This window comes from Colletes latitarsis, chromosome 4 (assembly GCF_051014445.1).
Source record: "Colletes latitarsis isolate SP2378_abdomen chromosome 4, iyColLati1, whole genome shotgun sequence".
NCBI classification, from domain to species: Eukaryota; Metazoa; Arthropoda; class Insecta; order Hymenoptera; family Colletidae; genus Colletes; species Colletes latitarsis.
Window position 1 is genome coordinate 42,483,630 of NC_135137.1, and position 21,318 is coordinate 42,504,947.

Consider the following 21,318-nt stretch of genomic DNA (forward strand, 5'->3'; position numbering starts at 1 on the left):
AGTTAAGTCGTTACCTAGCAATTGCAAATTACGTTTGCGAGTAAAGCTCTTTTCCGCTGGAATTCTTTCGAGACCAATAGCTATTCGCAAAGTATGTGAATAATTGCAGCTCCTTGGTCTCGGTCGATTATCGTTCATTTTTCGTTGCTGATTTCATCAGTTTCCAAACAGATTCATATCTTTGATATAATTTTGAACCGATTGAGTGTCAGTTGGTTTATATTTTACCCATTTACCGTTTCGTTATCGATGATAACTCGCGTATGTAAGCTGCTGTTACATACATCGAGTGTAACAAAATTAAAAGAATATACAGAGAAAGGATAAACATCGCTTTTTTATCGCATTGCACGTACACTGTACATAGATACATGAGTAGCGAAAAATACTTCTACACGACGATGTAACATACCACTCACCATTACAACAATTCCTACAATGTTTTATAAAGCGTCTGTGTACTTTGCTAAATTTGTTCGAATTTCTAGCCATAAGTTCAGTCATTGTAACACAGTATTTTGTAACGATGGCGTAACCGGAACATTTTTACGCGTAAACTACGTTAAATCGATAAATTGTCAAACATTGCCCGGTTAGAATAATCGAAATGTATATATGGTGTGCAATTGTTTGTAGCTCAAAATGCGATAATAAAGGAGAGATTATTTTGTGTAACCTAACTTACTCTTCGAGCGAATCTAACATCCACCTTCCATTCGACTCACCGCTAGATTTCTAAAATTGCCGTTTCTAACATGGAGATTCCTAATTCACGATTCGAACAGAAACAATCGTCGATCGGAACAAAAGCAATTTCTCGATCGGACTCGATCCGTTGCTGCTTCATTCACGCGGCACCAACGTCGCTCGATACGATTTTCCCTGAAAAAAACACCAAAATATGAAAGTAACTCTGCACGACCATCTATAGGAGCACAGTCTGCATTACGATGCCACTTCTGTGACACCATGATCAAACGATTTCGGTTCAACTCTGCGTGCATGCTCGTCCTGTCGATGCTGCTTTACTCGTTCGTTCACCATTGCGGTTCGGAACTCATCAAGGATACCTCCAGGTACCGATCCTTCGTTTCCCGTGGCCGTAGCATCCTTCGAACTCGGGACTAGTGAATTTATACTATTCTTCTGATCCAGCAACGACTTCGAGGCGCAACGAAACAATCTCGACCCGGCGATCGAGCGAATCTTCCGGAGTCCGAACGAAAAGAGCAGCCCTGTTCGATCCGAACCAGAGAACCGCGTCAGAACGAAACGAGAGAACGCCGCTAAAAGGAGCAACCCTAAACTCTCGAACGAGGTTACGAAACCCGAGCTGAAGCGTTCGATATTCACGGACGCTAACAAACTTTCGTCGAGGACTGGTCGTTCCTCTCGAGAGCTTCCCAGGTTTATCGACAAGGATTCCGCCGATTACGAGGCAGCTGTCGATCGGGAGAAATCCGAATACGCGGACGAGGTGGAGGACGAATCGGGGGCTGGTCCAGGGAATAAAGGAGCCGTTTACAAAAGCAGCGAGTTCCGAGTTGGCGAGGATTCCAACAGGTTCATCGACCAGGAGGAGAGGTCCAGCCTGTACGACGACTTCGAGGCGAAGGATATCGCGAAGAGAGGGATCTCGGGGGCGGACGACTACGAGGAGGAGGTCGACGACGAGGACATCGCGGCGCTGGACGAACGAGAATCCATGGACGAGGAGGCTGAAAAGAGGAAAGCACGCGGCGACGTGCGAGTCAAGAGGGAACACGAGAAACCAAAGGAAGCTGAGAAAGCGGAGAGCGACACGGCAAAGAACGCTGAAACGTCTTTGAAAGATGCTCAAGTGGTAGAGGAGCAACCAAGCAAAGCGGACAAGGAGTCCAACGAGCAAATAGACCAGTCGAAAAGGAACGTCGCCGAGAAACCGGAGAACGAGCTGTCCAAAACGAACGATCAAGAGACAGTCGATCAGAAGCAGTCTCTGACGGCCAATAACGATCAGTCGGTCGTCGAGAGTGACGAGAACGCAAAGTTGTTGAATGGGGAGGCAACGAGGGAGAGGAAAATGCAAGAGGAAGTAGGAAGTTCGAGTGACAAGCAAGGGAGTGGCGAGTCATCGAGTCTCGAAGGAACATCCAAGATCGACGTGCCGAAAATCGCTGACGTTTCGAGCCAGGAGGCGGCGAAAGTCGAGGCTCTTCCGGACAGAGCGGAAGTCCAAGCTTCCGAGGACACCGCGAAGTTGGAGAACCCGGCGAGTAACGAGCAAGCAAACGCGGAGTACGAGAAACGCGTGGAGGAGCAGATCCAGCGTAAAATCGATTCGATCAAGGAGGAGATCAAGCGGGAGATCGCTGAGAATCAGCGAATCAAAGCGATCGAGGAGAACAACGCCAAGTTCGACGAGATGCGCGATCGGGAGGACGAGGACGAGGAGCAGGCGTTGGAGGCCGAGACCTCGGAGAAGAGAGAGAAAAGTCTGTCCAAGAGGTCTCTTAGGAAGTCGAGCAAGTCCGAGATCCGAAACAGCGGCGAAAAGCGGTCGATAAAACGGAAGAAGAGGCAGAACGAGAACAGCAATCGCGCCAAAGTTCGAAACGCCGGGGAATCGAACTCGAACGTTAAGAAATCGATCCGAGGAACGGTGAGAAAGCGATCCATCTCTGGTTCGCCAACGCCTCCGAACAAACGCGAGTTCGCGCGTCAGGTGTTCCTGGTGAGGAACGATCGCGATGCGAGGAGCAAGGAAAGAAGATCGAGAAACTCTCTACCGAACCGGGGAGATCAGAGGTCTTTTAACTTGAATCTACCCGCCGACGTCGCTTTGGACTTGAAGGCTCACGGAGACCTCGGCGACGCCAAGGTGAAACTGTAAAAGAATCAGGTTGTCCCATGAGTCCTCTTCTGTGTAAATATTGCAGACAACCGAGCGTGAAAACTACGAAAAGGACTCAGGGGACAATTTAATGTTGTAAACGACAGGGGACATATCGTCGTTCGTTCATTAGCAGTCCGAGTTGGCGTCGAAAGCGATCGAGGACGAGAAGACAATGATGGAACAAGAGTCTTTGTCGGATGGAAAGTCCGGGTCAGTTGCTTCGTTAAACAGCGAGGAGAATGGCCCGCTGGCGACCGAATACGGGGATGCATTCGGTAGTTTGCACGGAGAATCTGGCGTAGCTCTAGCCCGATTCAAGAGAATCAAACGGGTCCTCCCATTCCCAGCCTCGAAGACCTAGCGTTCGAACAGAGAACAAGCGTTTCCTTCAATTTATAAATGACATCGTTCGAGAACATAAAGTGAACAGTATTTGGTAAATACGGAAAGGGGTAGTTATTTAACGTCATGATATTAATAAGAGGTAGACATAGGTAGCTATAAAGATCCGTATATATAATGCGTTGCGATTTTCTTCACCCTCCACTTCCTGTTCTTGCGTCTCTAACTCGGATACTCGAAGAATCGGGCAGACTTTATTCGCGATAACACTTTCAATCCCATTCGTAAACTAAATTTGCCCGTGACTTCGCCTCGGTGGATTTTAAAATCTGTATTACTTATTCGAGAATAAAGTTAACCCGACTCTGTCGAGCGGCGATCGTTCTTCTTCGCTTCAGAGTCGCTGGAAGAAAAGTAAAAGACGGGTATCCAGGCAAATACACAGATACGCATTCGTAGACGTTCAAGATTTAATAACAAAGATACGATTAAACACGAAGAAGACACATAGATCGTTAACCCTCTTTTTGTGCGCTTACATTATCGGGAGGGATGGGGGGAGAGACTTTGACGTTTGTCCTCGACACAGGCGAGCCCCGCCGTCCCCTATTCTATACCATCCATTTCTTCTTATGCACCGTTCTACTTTACAACAATATGAAACAATTATTTACACATCGACGGGCAGAAGGGCCACGGTGTCGTGCGAAAAATGCCGAAGGTGACGTTTTATCTTTTCTTACTTTTATTTGGTACATTCGTCGCGTCGACGTCCGCTGTATATGTGTCTGTATGTGTATATGTGCGCGTATCGTTTACGTGTGTATGCGCGTGTGTGTATATGTGTCTAGGATGCGCAGAGTTTCCAGCTACCGACAGACAGCCGAACGAGATCAAAGTCTCGCTATAAAACGATATACCGCGAGATTTCGATCTCAGTTTGCTCGCTCCCCGGTTCGATCTACACACGGATACAAGCGTTTCTCGTCCTTTCGTCTGTTCTTAATATTCGCAACGTAGACGTAGAATCGTTGCAAACAAAGAGAAACGGATAACGTTGCGCGTCCCGATGGAACTCCTTCGCCGCGTCTCCGATGGCAGACTGATCTCGTCGCGCGAATACTAGCAATGGTCGCGCGCGCGCCTCATTGGTCGTTGATTAGGTAGATTAGAACGAACATCAGTCTGACAAGAAGGCTCGTCGGTAAAACGTTCAGGCACTGATCGTTACGGAAAATCGCCGAACGTACCCTCGCGCTTCCGTTTTGCTTGCACGGTGAAAGCGACGGGCGAGCGTGCGAAACGTCACGACGACGACGACGACGCCAGGCGACGCGACGCAAATCGAGACGAGCAAGTCGCGACAAAGTGATAAAATCGAATCGTTTCACGGTGCGGTGGATTTACGACGGATACTCTGCTTCGTACTTAGCGTTATGTCGATAGAGACTTTCTTTTTATTTAAAAAAATCGATGTCTGAGAAATGGTGTTCACAATAATATGGTACAACAACGTAACGGCATTACAGACTTAATATTTAAAATCTGTGTATATACATGCGCATACACGTACACGTATATATGCGTATGTATATATACGGTAATATTATAATATAGGTAATTTCTTTACCACAATAACATGGCTATATACAAATATTACAATGTCTCCTTCTTTGCTTCGTTCTTCCCTAAACTCTCGATGCTAGAATCGATCCAAGTAATCGCGAGCAACCTTCGCCCTTTCGTTTACCTTTCTTTCTGCCTTAATTTTGCCTTCCTAGTGAGCGTCGCGGCGAGAATAGTCGTGTATAACAAGCGACGAGTTTGCTTCGTCGGCGATCGCGACGCACTCTGGGCCGCCATCTTTCTTATACGATGATAAATCGACTCTTTAAGCCACTCTCTTTCTCTCGGCGCAGAAAGAGCGTGTGTACGTGCATGTATGAGAGAGAGAGGGAGAGCAAGGAAGAGTGCGTTTATGCCTTACTTTACGGTATGTATGTATTCGTGCACGTATATTAAGATAGGAGAAAAACGTGGATGAGAGAGAATGTCTTGAATCTTGCGCAACGCCGTAGACGCGAACGGAAATGATTCTCGACATCGCTAATTGCTACTTTACGCTTACGCTCGAAACGGTTAATTTGTCGGTGATGCTTTTGGTCGTTTATCTATCTCCTCGAAACCGGAAATTCGTACTCTAACTCTGAACGTCAATGCCGTAATCGAAACCGGATGATCGGTACTTTGTTCTCAATTTTCTGACCTCGAGGAAATCTTGCTCCACCGATTCCTTCTCGCCTTTCTCACTCTACCGACCATCGGTTCTGTTCGCTAGCTCGCAATTTACCGTCGGACGAAACGCAACGTTCGCTCGTTAAGTACAATGATTTACAAAAGAGAGAAGTGTCGCGAATGAGAGAACGGTGATCCTCTATGACAAAAATTGACGTCCCCGGCTCGGGTCTAGAGTAGCTTACACGTTTAGACGATCACTATTGTTTTATATTGCACGTTTATACGAACCCGACAGAACGATCTTACAATCTAGAGCGACGAACGTCTACGCGCTTTGGCACAGACTTTTGCGGCGGGTCTGCGTCGAACGAATCCGACGCGGTAACTCTTCGAGCTCTTACACAAGTCTAAACTGTTCAAAAAACTTTGGAATACTCTGACTTAGCCCGTTCCACCGATTCAAGATGAAAAGAAACGGAGAAAGAACTCTGCCAACGATGCGATTCAAAAAATCCCGTACACGCGAATCATGTTTACGAAGGATACGTTTTAACACTAAACCTACTGACTCTTCATCTATGTTGATACGTTCATTGGATAGAGGATGAAATGCTCTTTAAAACGACCGTTTGTACGAGTCGATAGCTTTATTAGTTCCGGAGATATAGCGATTTTAGTTTCGCGTCGATGCGGTGGCTAGTTCCGGAGATATAAGGGTCCGAAGCGTTTGTTGATATTGGCGCGAGTCCATTGATCCCTACGCCGAAACTAGGTCACGAGAGTCACGTTCGTAGGGTAGGTCAGCACGACGTACGTGCGAACGAGAGGTCCGACGCGCTAGACGAAGACAGAGATAGTCGGATTAAGAAAAATTACCTTTTACATAAATAACGATATCTCGGAAACGGGAAGTCGGATCGTCAAAAACCAAAAACCATTTTAAAGGGGAGGCCTTGCCGCTGCTAACAGTGGCTTAATAATGGATAAAACAATAGTAGTTTCGGAACTGCATGCGTCCAAAGTTTTAGTATTTTTAATACGCGTTGTCAGACTGTTCTAAGATAGTGGAAATTGAAGATTCTCTCCTTTCATTTTTGCTACACATATATTTCCTATTTATATCGGAAGCTAACCAGAATTTGACACCAAATTTTGTCCAATGTGTAGTCAAGACAAAGTACACATTTTTCGCAGAAAACAAACGATAAGAATGGAAGTGAAGATTGTAAAATTCATTGTACGTATACTATAAGAAAGGTCGTCAAGTTAAATACTAAAATAATATTGTGTGTTAAAAATTCGTGGTAGGTTTAGTGTTAAAAAGTGTTCGATCGAAGTGCAAGTGTCGAGCTACGAACAGCGGACATTCCGATCGGCAACGAGATTAAGAGAATTGCGGTGGCAGGATCAATCGATGCTGAAATCGCAGGGCCAAAATCGAATCTTGTGCTGAGGCACGATAGGCAGTTACGCTCGATATTCCAGACTCGCGAGAACCGTTTAGGGCAACGACACAGCGCGAGCTACGCGGAAACAAGGTAAGGCATAAACTTTATGAAACTTTCAACAACAAACGCCAAATGTAACCCTATAAAATTCAATCTATCGTAACTATTTAAAACTTTAGACAATCATATCTCGAGGCACGGTCGAGAGCGTTCGAACGAATCGCTCGACCGACTTCGAATCGCGATCGCGCGTAATCGTGGAGTCGGTAAACATTCTAGAATCGATCTAATACGCACCAATGTACAGGATCACCACGATCGTATACGGGGTGTTTCAAGGCTACAGGTACAAACTCAACCCATCAGCATTTCTTTTATTTTGTTAGAACGCTTAGGAAACGTCCCTGATCGAACACGTTAACAAAAACACGCGTACGCTCGTTTGCCAATTCTATACTCGACCAACCTACGACCAGCTTCGAATGGTTAAACGATTGAAGGCGGAGTAGAATAAATTAACTTCTCAAGGCCACCGAGAAATTTGCATCTCATATTATTATATTTTTCTATACAACTGTAAGCACGCACGCTTTGCTTCTTATCGAGCAAATCGGTATGGGCGTAAGAGTAGTAATTCTAGAGACATCGAATTCTTTCTCTACCTATAGTCGTGAAACATTCTGCATATTTCTCTTTTCGTAATCACAGCATCGATAACTATGCGTTAAAATCTTATTCTTTTCTTTGTTCAACGTAACGAATCTTCGGGAACTGGTCGGAATAAAACTCTATCGGTATAAAAGATTCTCGATAAATCGGATAACTTCAATATACTCGTTAGCACCTCCGAAATGCGCTGAATTATAGCTTCTGTGGGTCCGGCAAGCAAACGAATCGATTATGACTGGCAAAGTCATGCACGCGTGACAATGGCCGTCAAACCGAGACATTCGTCAGATATTTGTAAAACGAATCTGTCAAGTTAAAACTTTTTTCCAAAATAGTGTAAAATAGTCTAGTCTCTAATAACCAAACAGCTAATGTAACTTTAAAACCCGATAAAATAAAAATGCCTTAATTAAATCGTCGATTTTTTCCCTTGCCGTACCCCGGAGTCCTTTTGTCGCGTAGAAACGTATAATTCTTTTTCTTTTTGTCATGTCTACGCTTACGAATTACGAGTGCAGAATGGCGTTCGAAAAAGGTCGATTACCACTACCCTATGTACACTGTATACAGATATAAGCGTCATTTTCTTCTTGTTTCTCCCTTATAGATTATACTTTAATCGAGTTAATCTAATTTGGCGCGTAAGCGCGCGCACGCGATTATTTATTCGACGTGTATACAAAGTACAGCGCATTACTTTCAAAAAACAATTGACGACCGCCGAGGGTACACGCACGAAGGTACGCTGGTCTACGCGCTTTTTCTAAATTTTCGTTTCCTCCGTCGAACGACAGTAATGAAATCGAACTCTGCTGCGTTCGCGATCTTCGACGACGAATCTGAATATACGTACACGGTTGATGTTAACCCTTTTACTACTTAATAAATCGACGCTCGTCCGTACAAATAAATTGGGTAAATTCTATCTACCGTTTTATTCTGCTCGCAAAGAAATTGCAAGGCCCTCTTGCATTTTTCTTGTTGGTCGAGACGACGATCGTTGTTGAAAAAAGAATTTCCGTAAGTTGAGACGCGCGTGTCGCAGCGAAAGGGTTAATCAAAAATGGCGTGTCTCGTCAAATGATTCGTATTGTACTCGTTTCTATATCCGGTATCGAAAACTCTTCTCGAAAGATGAAACGCGTTCGCGGATAGAGTGAAAGCGCGCGACGAATAAAAGAGCAAAGTGAGTAGCTCGAATGGTTGATTAATGTTCGGCAGGGTACCATCGAAAGGTGTCTCCCTCCTCTCTCGTGTTTTATGTCTTTACGCGTTTCTCGTGCTCGTATTTCTTCCCCTATTAAGTATACACCCTGTCGACTCGCTCGACGAGGAGCACAACGACCAACCCACGGTAATTTTCTTCTAACGTTAATTTCACCTAAACAGTAGATTTACCTTACTAGGATCGTATATGACAAAAGCATGTATAAATCAGTAGACATTTTGTTTTGTGCTTCTTAGAGATCATACATGATACAATGTACAAAGTAGTATAAAATAAAAAAAGGGTTAATAAAGATTTGTATTACTTAATCCTCAATTAAGGGTTTATCACGAACGGGACTTATCGATTTCGTTGGTCGCCCCACAGATTTCCAACGAAAATGCTTTTCGGTCGTCGCACCGTTCGTTTCGACCCCGATTGACGAGTCGATTCCTCGAGATATTTATCGGGTATGGTGTGGGGTTGTGGGAGGTGGATGGGTCGACGAACGAACCGGTCGGTCGTAATCGCAAACGATCGAAACACGTACTCGATGGTATCGCGTCGCGAAAAACGACCACTCGTTGGAGATGCATTGGGCGACCGAACGAACAAGATTCTGTCCTATTTGTCCAAGTGTCCCGACAACATATTGCGACACCCGGACAGATAAGAATTTTTATTCCTACATAATATAGTCAGCGCATAATCGCAAATGAGTAAAGTGTCTCGCCTTAAAGTCGATCTAGCCTAAAATGGGCTTCGGCGCTGGGATCGGATATAACCATCGTCGGGTCGGTGAGCATTTGTAGACCGTCCACGTCGATGGGGTCGAGGCCCTGCCTGAGAGCGTCGTCCGACGGAAAGAGATCTGGATCGAACTCCCCCATCATTGCCGTCCCGAGATCTTTCACGAACTCCGGGTTCGTCAGGTCATCCGCCCCAGAAAAGTCTGCGAATGAATATCATTCAAACCTTTTGACCTCCTTCCAAATCCCTTCCCTTTTATCGAACGTTCAAAGTTACAGCGACTTTCTTAATCCAGGTATCTCCCTTACAACACGACTCAAGACTCGGGGACATCCCAGTGGAGAATTCAATCCTAAATCAATATCTCATTCTTCTCTGTTAAAAGATGCGAATTAGCTAAGAAATGAAACTAGCTAGAATTTCCTCAAAATGGCTAAGAAATGAAACTCTGCTAAGAATCTACCGCCTCTCTCCAAAGGTTTCTGTTTTACGGACGCATTAGACAGCATTTATCGTTGCTTCTACGTTAAATAACAAGTGAATTTATTTACAAAAACTCACCAGTGAGGATGATCGTTGGTGTGTTAGGTGTCTGTGGCGTGAGTTGTTGGGTGGTGGTGGTGGCGGTCGACGTCGTCGTAGGTTGGTACGCCATTTGTGGGCTCGTGCTGAAATAACCTGCATCTCCGCCACCTAATTCACCTCCGACATTTATCACGTCATTCTGCAAGGAAATTCGAGCAAATGAACCGCTACGTGCATAGATCATTCTACTTAACGTGTCTCTAAACCGAGTAAAAAACTTTGATATATATAAATTTTCAATCACAAGATCCCCGAAAAGAACTCTACACAGTGTTCTAAACTCCAAACTCTCTAAAGTTCTTGCTACGAGAGAAACGAAGTATAAAATGAGAGTTGCTCACCTGCGAGTAATTCGTGGTGTGGTTCTCACCGATGTACGATCCCATGGTGTTGGACTGCACAGGCGTGTCCGTCTGAAGCGAAAACAGAAAGGAAAGAAACATGAGCGGTCGTTGTTTCCGTCCAAGGAGCGACGTCGATGCGCTCTTCCGGTAAACGAGAGGAGTCGGAAGGAACGTAAGAAAAGCAGGAACACAGCGATCCGGTTCTCGATCTCGCGTTAATTGGCTCACGTCGATTAATCCTCGCGCGCGACCGTTGCCACGCGAGGTCGTAATCGAAGACGAAGTGTGCCAGTACAGATGGACAAGGAAACGCGTGGGGGTAGAAGGCGGGAAAGACGGAGAAACAAAGGGCGGATCTGATCGAACCATGAGCGCTTTTATTCGGTTTCCTCTCGAGGATACGTTCGGAACTTCTTTATTGGGTGTTACCGTTTTCCTCTTCCCCGGGCCACTTCTGTCGCTACGACTTTATCGGTTTAAATTCGAAGGATCATGGAAGGAAATAGACTTGTACGTCCCACGTCAACTAGCTGTCCTTGCGAGCGACAAGTTGTTTAGAACTTTGGACTCGTTGCTCGGTACTTTGGATCGACTATACTGTCCGAAAATTCCATAAAGCCACTCGTAGTTGCAGCGAATGCACTTTGTTTTCTCCCAATAATCCTCACACATTTCCTCGCCGATCGTAAGGTTTCAAGGTGGCTTTATGGAAATTTCGTGTGCTACCCCAGCCGTTTTCGCGATCAATTCCGCAATGTATCGCGAGATTTTCCTGCAACGCGTCGATTTAACGGCGAAACACATGAAACGCGCCAAAACGTAAAGACCAAACGCACGCCATTTTCGGAAATGACTGCTTCTAAGCCGGCCTCGGTACCGTGGCCTTCAAGAAACGAGGGATCGATCCCAGACGCGAAGAAGCGCAAACAACAGAACGACGAACGCTTCTCGGTAAAAGTTCGACTTCGATGCGTCGTCGAAGAAAATATATCGGATAAAGAGGCGACGGAAGCTCGTAGTGTCGAGGGGTGAGAAAAAAGAGTAATGAGTTTGATATAGTTTGCTAAGGGCGTTGTTTCACCTCTATCTGCGTGGTCCAGGTGCAACCAAGTTCCATGAGCTGCTGCGCGAATTTCGGCCAATCCTGACGGATGCGGGCAACAGATAAACATCAAGGCTTAACATTTCAGTGTATCGCAGAACGAGACGTCGGGGGTCTCGAGTGACCGCGCGGAAACTTACGAGAACGTTCTAATCGAGCGTGTCTTTGTGTTGTTCTCTTTTCTTTTTTTTTCGGCTGTTTTTAAATGAAGCACGCACCGAAAAATACATCGAAACTGCTGTTGCTGCTCCGATAGATCGATGGAAAATTATATTACAACAACAACGGGCGTAACAAAATATGGTATCCGTTACAAAAGAAATTTGCGAACGCATGCAATGTGCGGTGAAAAATGTCTATTGCAGGCTCGAATACGTTCTTCCGCGTGACTTCGCAGCGTCGAAGAACCCTCCGCCATTTTCAAATGGAGATTATACGGTCCGATGCATAGCCGCAGCACCGCCTCGATCTCTCAATGTTTTAAACTTGGAATAAGAATCAATAAAAATCCTTTAAGCTCGTATTTTCTTGCATTCCTACTCAAAGGTCCACAAGGTTGAAAGATGTATGCCATAGTTATGCAGCGCACGGTATCAATCGCCCGTCGATACGTAGCGTCGTCAATGACTAACGATGCTCGACGATGCACGCGACCACGATACACCGATGGCTCACGGGGATCGTCGACTCGCATAATTTTCGACGTTTTCGAACGACGGAATGCTCGCCGTCCAAAAGGAGAAGCGCGCCAAGACCGGGAGATTGAGACAGAATAATTCATACTAACACGCACGCTCGGAATAATTCATGCTGCGTAGTCCCGGTCACCGGGTGGACGAAAGTGAAAACGAAATTGTACGAAGTCTACGAGCCGCGGGGGAAATCGCATCGTGGTCGTTTGGCAGCAGAAGAGAAAGAAATAAAACACGAAGCGCGAACAGCGTGTAAGAAAGCGATGAAACGCTATGGGAAAATCGTTCGTCGCAACCGGGCAAACCTCGTCCTTTTATAATTAATACCACGTTTAATACATTGTCGCAACGTTGCGTCGATGGTTGGACGACGGATATTCGAATCTCGAGATCCGGTACGACGGTTTGTAGCACGGCGAAATCGAACGATTTTGCCCAATCGTGTTCGTGGATTGGTTTCGAAGTGCAAAGCGGAGCGCCGGCGTCGATCGAGCCGAGAAAATCGAACGCATCGTTGGATCTTAGCCAAAGTATCGCGCGCGAGCGCGACTTGAGCGTGTTAGCGACACCGGAAACGGACGTTTCACTGACCATCGTGAACTGCTCGAAATCCTGCTGAAGAGCCGCCGCCTGCGCCTGGATCAGGAAGTAACTGTTCTGATCGATGCCATCGGACGTCAGATTCGGCGGACCCGGATGACCTGTAGGACTAGGAGGCGCCGACGGGTTGTTGCTGTAGCTCAAAGGACTCCCCTGCAGCCGAGAAAACCCATCTTTTAACATTTTCCAAACCGGACAATCAACTTTCTTCTTATCGGGACGATAACATCTACTCGCGCGCAGAAATACTGTTGAACAGACCTTCGACGGAAAGGTCTGCTGGACAGTGAACAACGACTGGTTCTGAAGAAAATTGAGAAAAGAGACGGGGATCGTGTCGCCAAGACTCTAACGTGAAAAATAAATTTTCCTTACGAGATATATTCATTAATATACGATCCACTAAAAATCGATCACTTTTTTACCTTGGGGTCTGAAATTTTCACGATATTGTAGTATTATGAGGTTAGAAGGTATGTGAATTCGTTGTTTGTTCAATTTGTCTTTTATATTTCCCTTTGAAATCGTTTTCGCAAAATGGCATTCGTTAAATTGCCATCTCAATACACCCGTTCGTGCAATAAAATTTCTGCTTCTAATTATTGCATTTTACGGTCGATTCTTCGCCTCTGGGGACTGGTCTATAGATTTTACAGGCAAGCGCCGTTGCCCGCTCGGCCATCGAACCAACTTGGAAAAAGAGTCAACGTTCCGGGTACTCTGACTGCCAAGCGGAAATTAAAAAAATTTCGATATCTAAAAAAGTATTACTTTCAGGATCCCATATATATTAATAAAAGTTACTTGTTTTTCGATATCTAATAATCTTCCGCCCACGCCTCACGTTAATTCAAATTCCTGGCCTCGAAATACAAGAGTGATCGGTTTAATTTTAAATGACCCTTGCACGTTGAACTTACTTGAACCGTTAGACTGGGCGACGACTGCGGCGACGGCCTGTTCACCTGCTGCGAGGACCTGTACGAGCTTAAGGAGTTGAGCTGCTGCTGCGTTTGATGCGTCTGCGACGATTTCTGCGAGAAAACACGAAACCAGGTTGAACGACGTATGGCGAAAATCTTGGAGACGCGAAGAAACTCTCCGATAAAACGATTCTTTCGTAATCACGCGATGCCACTTTCATCCGCGCACGCGACTGACGAGCGATTAACCTCTGCGACGATCTAAATCACTTATTCTGACACGGATAACTCTGGTTCCTACCAACGGATACGACCAACTATCAACTATCCTGAAATTTCGTGGAAAAAACTAATCTTGTCTCTAGATCAGTGGCGTCAAACTCGTATACGAACCAGTAAACATAATTTTTGAGAATCTGCTGAAATTAAAAAGTATAAATACCATTAAACATAAATGTATTAATAGTATCGTTTTCAAGCTTCTGGTCGAGGGTATCTCGGGACTAGTGTGTATGATGCCACTGGCGTAGAGGTTTTAAAACCGGAAAATAAATGAAAGAATCGCGATATGTATATACTAACTGGACTTTGTGGTGGCACAGGACTGTGCGGTTGCTGATAAATGTAGTGGCCAACTGGACTGTGGGACGTCGCCGTCGGTGGCGGTGGCCCCGGTTGTTGCGAATAGCTCTGAAGATCCTGTTGCGAAGTACTTGTGCTGTTTTCCAGCGCCACACCCTGTTTCACAGCCATCGCTATTAACGATCGGTCGGCGGCTTTTATTTCTTCGCGTAGCCAGCCCGAATGGTTATTAGCCGCAGCGAGGTCGCAAATCGATCTCTACGTCGATTCCGCACATTCAAAGTCACGGAAGCGGTTTACCACGATCGCGATGCGTGTTTAGATCGTCGAACGCTGGATCTCCGGAGACTGTCGGAGGCGAACTTGGCTCTTGCTAGCGATCGAGGGCCATCCCGTTGCTTTGTTCTATCTTTTTTACCAAACAAATTAACGCTTCGACCCGATAAAAGCTCCCTAACCTGTTTCCCAAGTAGCCAAAGCGAGGCACGCGCTAGGAATGTTATTTATTTATGGAATAAACCCTTTGGCGCAGAGTATAAAATACAGAGAGCGTGGGTTTTATTTTATCCAGAAGAGGAGAAACGAAAGTTTGATTTTTATACGCCGCGAAGGTGGCTGACCTCTTAATTGCAAAATCCTCGGAAACGTCGCATTGCGTACGGGATGGCCGAGCACAGATCGAAGTCTAAGAGTTCTTTTCTTAAGCGAAAAATTAACTTCCGACCGAGCGGGGCGGCTCGGCGGATAAAACTTCTTTCTCTCGGAGCTCTCACGAACGCAAACAAGATTCAAAGATATCGGATTCATTTAACAGACAAAGTTCTCCCGAGGATGCGGTGCTTGGAACCCGGGGGGCGATATAGCCATCCTCCCACAGATTAGCCGAGAAACAGCCGGACCAAGAAAACGAGTTCCAAACCGGACAACAAACATTTTCCATTTACTCCTCCTCCGACGATCTCGAACGTACGGACGGATCGTTCGAAGACTCGATATTTTCGGCATTCAAGACGTGATAAACCGTGACTTCCTCTCCGATGTATACACTAAACTATCAGTTCGACAAGCTCGATACTATATAATAAGCGAAACGATATGGGAGGGGATAAATTGTAATTAAAGAGCCATGTCTCGGGGATGGTCGCGCAATCGGAACGGTGGGGAAAAAAGAAACAAAAATTTCGTACTACTAACCTTACACGTGTGAAGAAACCTAGAAGTAACAGGCACTGATAAATGGTTCTGCAAAATAACAAACACAAAACAAACACTACAACAAAGGCAAAATAAAAATAAGACGAAATGAAAAGAGTGACCGCTAAGCGTACTGGAGGGTGACATGTTCAAGGGGTATCACGAACGCAACCTTTTCGATAGAAAAATAAAGAAATAATCGAGACGTTTCTTTCGTAGCATCAAATCGGAATTAATTTATCTCCATTCACCCGATGCTAATTTTTCCGAACGAAACGAGGATACGTATATGGAAATCGTTAACGTAATACTCGTGTGCAAGTACGCGCATAAACGACTGGTGGTCATTAAACAAACGACGAACATTTTTCATAATCGGAAAGGAAGGTGTATATTTTTAGGCTGACTGACTTCACGGAATCTCCAGGCAAAAAAAGAAAAACTTATTTACAACATTACGCTTCTTTGCTACGACGCGTTTTACGGCTACGATGTAGGATAAAATCGATGTTTAGTTACGCTACCACTAATCTAGATATCGATTAACAAACCATGCCCGAGATTGCTTCATCGAAGAATAATAATGCCGCTGTATCGAAATTGTACGAGTAGACGGGCGTGCCACGATAATTACGTTCAAAGTGAAATATTTTAATAGGCGATTAAAGTGTCTTTCGTAACCGTTCTTGGCGTTGTAATCGGTAGCCACGAAGGAATAAACCGATTGCCCTAGTCTTCGAATCGGCCTTTTCTTTCGAATAGTCCACGACTCGAGTTTACTTTTCGTATCCGTTATTAATTCAACAGCGACTCGCATTATCTATCGGAAGCGCTGTGAAATTATACGAACTCGGAACATACTAGTTGTTACGAAGCACAGAAAAGCACGGAATATCTCTCCTCATGCAATGCTACGTACGTACAGTAGGGTGGATCTTATCTAAACTATTCTAAATTCGTTTATAAAATTACATTCTAATAAGCAGTACATTTTCAATTCTGGTCCAGACACGTTTCCCTTGTGCGATCAATTTATTCTAAGTAAGGTCCACCCTAACGTACAACCTTTGTTCTCCGTTTCTTACGAACGAATGTAGTTTTATGGAGACGAGGCATCTTTTACTCCAGCACAGAGTCAAAGATTCCTCGATTCCATAATAAACGTCTCTAACTTAACGCGAAGTAGCCGAACGCACATTGTTTATTCGGAACTGCGAAAGTAATTTTCAACGAACAGGACGTTTCTATCTCGACATAGTCGCGAACAATGAAATTAGACAACTTTAACCCCTCCTACACCGTACATCCTGAACTTAATCCACGAATTTTCGACTTCGTATCAACTTACTATACGCGTTTCAAAATTATATGATTATCATCGTGTCTCGCCCGAGTCTGTATTTCTTCGGTTTCGTATCCGATGTGCAAAGTTCTCGACATTGCCACGAACTCGGTTGTTAGTTTCGCGACAGTAATTCTACGCGAAGACACGTTGCATCGGCTACTTCGGTGGTGCAGCAACATTCTCTAACAATGCATTAAGGCTAAGTGCACACTATCGACTTCCAGTCGACTAAACTGTCCGATCGATTCGAGTCCAGAATTTCTTCAGCAGTCGAGCACCCCGATCGATTTCGTCGAACGAAGAAGCAGGCCTCCGATCGGCCAGTCGATCGATCGAAAGATCGATAGTGCGCTCCTGGCTTAACGAAATACTAGTACCGGGATCGCAAGGATATTTACTTGGGCGCTGGTCGGATTGTGATCCTGTGAAAAGGATAGCCTACCAGCTTGAGCCAAGCTGGTCGGCGACAGGTTTGTGGGACTGCTCGTTTGAGGACTCTGGAATATACCAGCAGTATGACCATTTCAAAAGAGATTCCCGCTTCGAAGTAGAGTACCTACCTAAGCTTTTCAACTACGTATACGTAACATAACGCTACCTGATACCTGTACGTACGAACAGCGGTGGGAGAGAAAGAGACCGGAGGATCGAGAAAGAAATGGATAACCAGAAACACGGAAAGAGAGCTGGAAATGGGACGAACGAACGCCCGTAAGCAATTACTCTCGATATCGACATTTTTTCACGCGTGCCGAGGAAAGTTTTGTATCACGGTACCGTTGACCGATCTCCTATATAAGATGTTTCGAATTTAAACGATCCACTCGTTTCTCGATCCCTCCAGAAAAATACTACCGAAACTAATAGTTAATCTCTATCGTTATTCTTTCTTAACTGTATTTTATTGCTGGGAGAAAAATCCTGTCCTTCGGAACGATAACTCGTCGATAAGAAAAAGAAGTATGATCTTTAATTTGGGGGGGGGGGGGGGGGGGGGGGTATTAGGAACAATGTAGCATAACATTGACGTTCTATTTCCAATTTAATGGTTTGGAGAAGCTCGCGGGACAAGTCGCAATTGCAGACGGATTAACGTCTGGTCAGACACGGGTCGTCCGAGCGTTAAGAAGAGCAAAGTCGCGAGAGGAATAATCCGACGAGTGCCAAGGACAGAAATTTTCTCTGGTAACGCGACGGGACGAAATAGAAAGAAACGCGACCGTTAGAAAGGGCTAAGAATGTAGTTCAGAAACGTGCAGCCTTGTAAGAATGCATATAGAAGGTTAAGAAGAGAAGAGAGAAACTCGAGAGTGTGGTATAATTGGCTAGACTTACGTTGCTGAACGGCGTACTGCTCGAATGCTCCTCCTGGTCCAACGGGGTATGAAGAGGCGACGGGAAATGGACGTTGCTCAGATCGGGTAACGATCCTGTGTTGTTGCCTATTGGGATTTGCTGTCCCGGGGGCTGGGAGCTCGGGTATATGCTGCAAGATAAACAGGCGTTTGCTTTAAACTCGTTTGATAATTACAAAAATCGTCTTCGACCCCTGAAACAACGTCGACAATCTGTGGATCGTTTTCGACGACCCCGGGAAGAAGATGCCAATGTAATATAAGGCCGAAAATCAGGTTCGAACAGAGCCCATTGAAAATTCTATGAACTCTATACACACGAGCGCATTAACGCGTACGATATAATACGGGGCGAATACAATGAAGCCCGGCACAATAGCCGTAATACATAAATAATGCATGCACCGACGCGTTATTTAACAATAGACCGCGGTACTATTAAGATGAAACACTTTACGAAATTCCCGAAATTCCCGAAATTTTCGGCAATTTTTTTCTCTGGCGAAAGGAAAGGATATCGAGCGAAAAATTAGGAAACTTACTTGATCCCGGGCACTCTGGGTACCTCGCAGGACGATCTTGGCCGTTCGATGAATTCGTGATGCAGGTCCCTGTTGTCGCTCCCGGATCCGCTCATCGTGTGTTGATCTGTGCAATCGATACGTCGGTAAAAACTATTACCGCTTTAGAAATATTAATATTAATAAATTAGTAGGGTTCTAAAGCAAAACTCCAATATCAATTTTATACTTATAACTCCTGGAGTGAAGTTGGAGTTGAAGACGAACGAGCGTCGAAACGACAAATGTTCGTATACATATACGTCCTTTTTCTCTTCGCGAAAAAGAAATGACAGACATACGAGTGCTCGACTCCAGCCTAGTGGTTCTAAGTTGCTCGAGAAAACGATCCTAAACGTGCGGGCCAAATGTGTTTTCGGCTGTCGCGAGCGAACGGCGTTCGAAGTATCAGCTGGCCAAGCCGGTTTTGCATAACAATAATTTCGAGCGTCGCGTATCGGCGTCGAACCACGCTTCGAAAGCAACGATTCGAGGGAATCGCGTTTTCACGGGTTTCAATTTCATCCTCTCCTCCGACACCCACACTCCGAAACGCAATTTACCTCGATAGCGACGACGACGTCGTACATATTTCCAAGGCAACGCGTCCGATTTCACGGGAGCAACGCAACACCATGTAATGCTACTTGCTAACGTTACTACGGGTATAACGTTTCATTTCTGATCCCCTCGTGTCGACGCTCGGTGCCAGATTAAGAGGGAATCATCGAAGGCGGGTATAACCGGCCGACCGGAATCGGAAAACCTGCCGCGCGGCCATTGACCTAACTCGCGATTCGCCCGATTAGGACGCTTCCGCAGGAAACTTTCGACAGCTTCGGAAATCCCACTCGACTTTCTCCTTTTCTTCCCCTGCGAGATTATTACATCGCTAGCATATTATAATACAATTGTGAATTAAAACTAGATTTAACGTTTGAGAAATTATAACATCAGCCTTTTTAAGACGAGGTTCGATCTAAGAATTGCGTATATGTATTTCCAAACGAAAACGTCGTTTAACTTTTCCGCGGCTGAAATGCGCGCTAACGGAGCTGATTAAGTCGCGCGCGATAGCGAAGCGTCATTTAGCTGTCAAACCTACTCGATACAGCGTGTAATTTTTATTTCGACGCGGCGACTTTTAACGAACAAAACAGTTTCAACGATCTTCGACAAAATCCAACAGATAGCCGCTCGACATCGCGTAACGAGGTAATATGATAATCTGAGAATTCCTGGTTGCCCGTGCAAAAGCAAGCGACGCAGAGCCGACCAATTAACCGAAATAATGCACGCCCTCCTCGCGATGGCGGCCGAATAATTTCCGCGAACGTGAGACAGAATGGATTTTTCCCGGCCGACTAAACGGATCCCAGAAACGACGATGGATGGACTTAATAGTCGTAAGATTATGTCCTAGATTAGCCTCGTTGCGAGGCGTCCAATATTATTTCCGGACGAAGGGTATAAAGACGGTCGGGCAATCTCGGGGAAAAATTGAGTCTCGAATTCGAGAAGATTATTTACACGCGTTCCGCCATGAAGGTTTAAACATTCTAGTGTTTGCTTCCTTACATTTTTAAACCTCTCACGATGCACCACGTACTGTTTTACATAGTATTCGGGATATACCTATTTGAGTACACATTATAGGGCAGATTATAGGGGATGAAAAGGGGAAAAGAAAGAACGAAAGTGAAACGTTACCTCGTCGATGAGGGATGGCGTTGGTCGACTGGCAGGCTTCGTTGGCGCTTTGGTGCAGAGCCGAATCCGAATTGGTTCTCCTCCAGATGTCTGGCGGGGGTGGCGATAGATACGGGACGCCACTGTACGGCGAGGTGTCGTGCCTCTTGTCCATCGGACGTATCCGCATCGGTCCAACCCCCATGTTTCTGCTCCTGTCGTTGTTGCGATATACCATGGAATTATTGTGCATTTCTTCCAGGTTATTCAGCGCCGTCTGCAATTCCAAACCGCGGGACCAATTAATTCCGGGCACTGGTTTTTTTCAGATTTTAGCAGTACTCTCATGCCGTGCATTTCTCATAGTTCTTTCTACTCGTTAAAGCAACAGTTTCTAAGGCTATCTGCTCGTCGAACTGTTTCTAAAATTTGCCCGCTCCTTTTTCACGCGCAGAAAAGTAACGATATTTCTATGATTTACAGTTGCAGGAATCGCGAAACGGTTACACTTACCGGTGTATAAAATAACGAGTGTTTTTATACAGCAGCGTAGAAATAAAATTGAAATAAATTACAAGCCCTTCCGGATGCAACGCCCTCGAGAGATTCCTCGACGAGGCAAATTCTATCTTCTCGCGCGTCAGTGGAAGGTCGGATCGAAGCGAAATAATACACTTCTATCTTCGTGCTGCCCTCCCTCGCTTATTCTATCGCCTTAGAGTTTTCTCGTTTCATAAATCTTGCCCCATAAAACGTATCATCCGTTTTACGAGCGGGCCAGCATCGACCTGCCGCCGTTGCGAACCAAAGCTACATAA

General features: G+C 45.4%; 2 protein-coding genes across 8 annotated transcripts in view; one reads left to right on the forward strand and one right to left on the reverse strand.

Moving 5' to 3' along the window:
• The first annotated feature begins 88 nt into the window (after positions 1–88).
• Positions 89–3,035, forward strand: LOC143341250 (uncharacterized). Its single transcript, XM_076764035.1, has 2 exons — positions 89–1,076; positions 1,156–3,035. The coding sequence occupies exons 1-2, from the start codon at positions 970–972 to the stop codon at positions 2,870–2,872; spliced, it is 1,824 nt and encodes a 607-aa protein (XP_076620150.1). The 5' UTR covers positions 89–969; the 3' UTR covers positions 2,873–3,035.
• Positions 3,036–3,567: 532 nt separating this feature from the next.
• Positions 3,568–21,318, reverse strand: part of Crtc (CREB-regulated transcription coactivator) — a 44,563-nt gene continuing 26,812 nt past the window's right edge. For 2 of the 7 annotated variants that reach the window (XM_076764027.1, XM_076764028.1), the window contains exons 3-13: positions 20,522–20,777; positions 18,794–18,899; positions 18,232–18,382; positions 17,295–17,393; positions 14,358–14,513; positions 13,773–13,886; positions 12,844–13,005; positions 11,540–11,602; positions 10,456–10,527; positions 10,091–10,253; positions 3,568–9,731 (exon numbers count right to left, since the gene is read on the reverse strand). In XM_076764027.1, the coding sequence (XP_076620142.1) occupies positions 9,514–9,731; positions 10,091–10,253; positions 10,456–10,527; positions 11,540–11,602; positions 12,844–13,005; positions 13,773–13,886; positions 14,358–14,513; positions 17,295–17,393; positions 18,232–18,382; positions 18,794–18,899; positions 20,522–20,777 (1,560 nt within the window). In that variant the 3' untranslated portion in view covers positions 3,568–9,513. Of the gene's footprint in view, positions 9,732–10,090; positions 10,254–10,455; positions 10,528–11,539; positions 11,603–12,843; positions 13,006–13,772; positions 13,887–14,357; positions 14,514–15,551; positions 15,600–17,294; positions 17,394–18,231; positions 18,383–18,793; positions 18,900–20,521; positions 20,778–21,318 lie in introns of all 7 variants that reach the window. The other 5 variants (XM_076764029.1, XM_076764033.1, XM_076764032.1 and 2 more) reach the window with 5 other exon arrangements.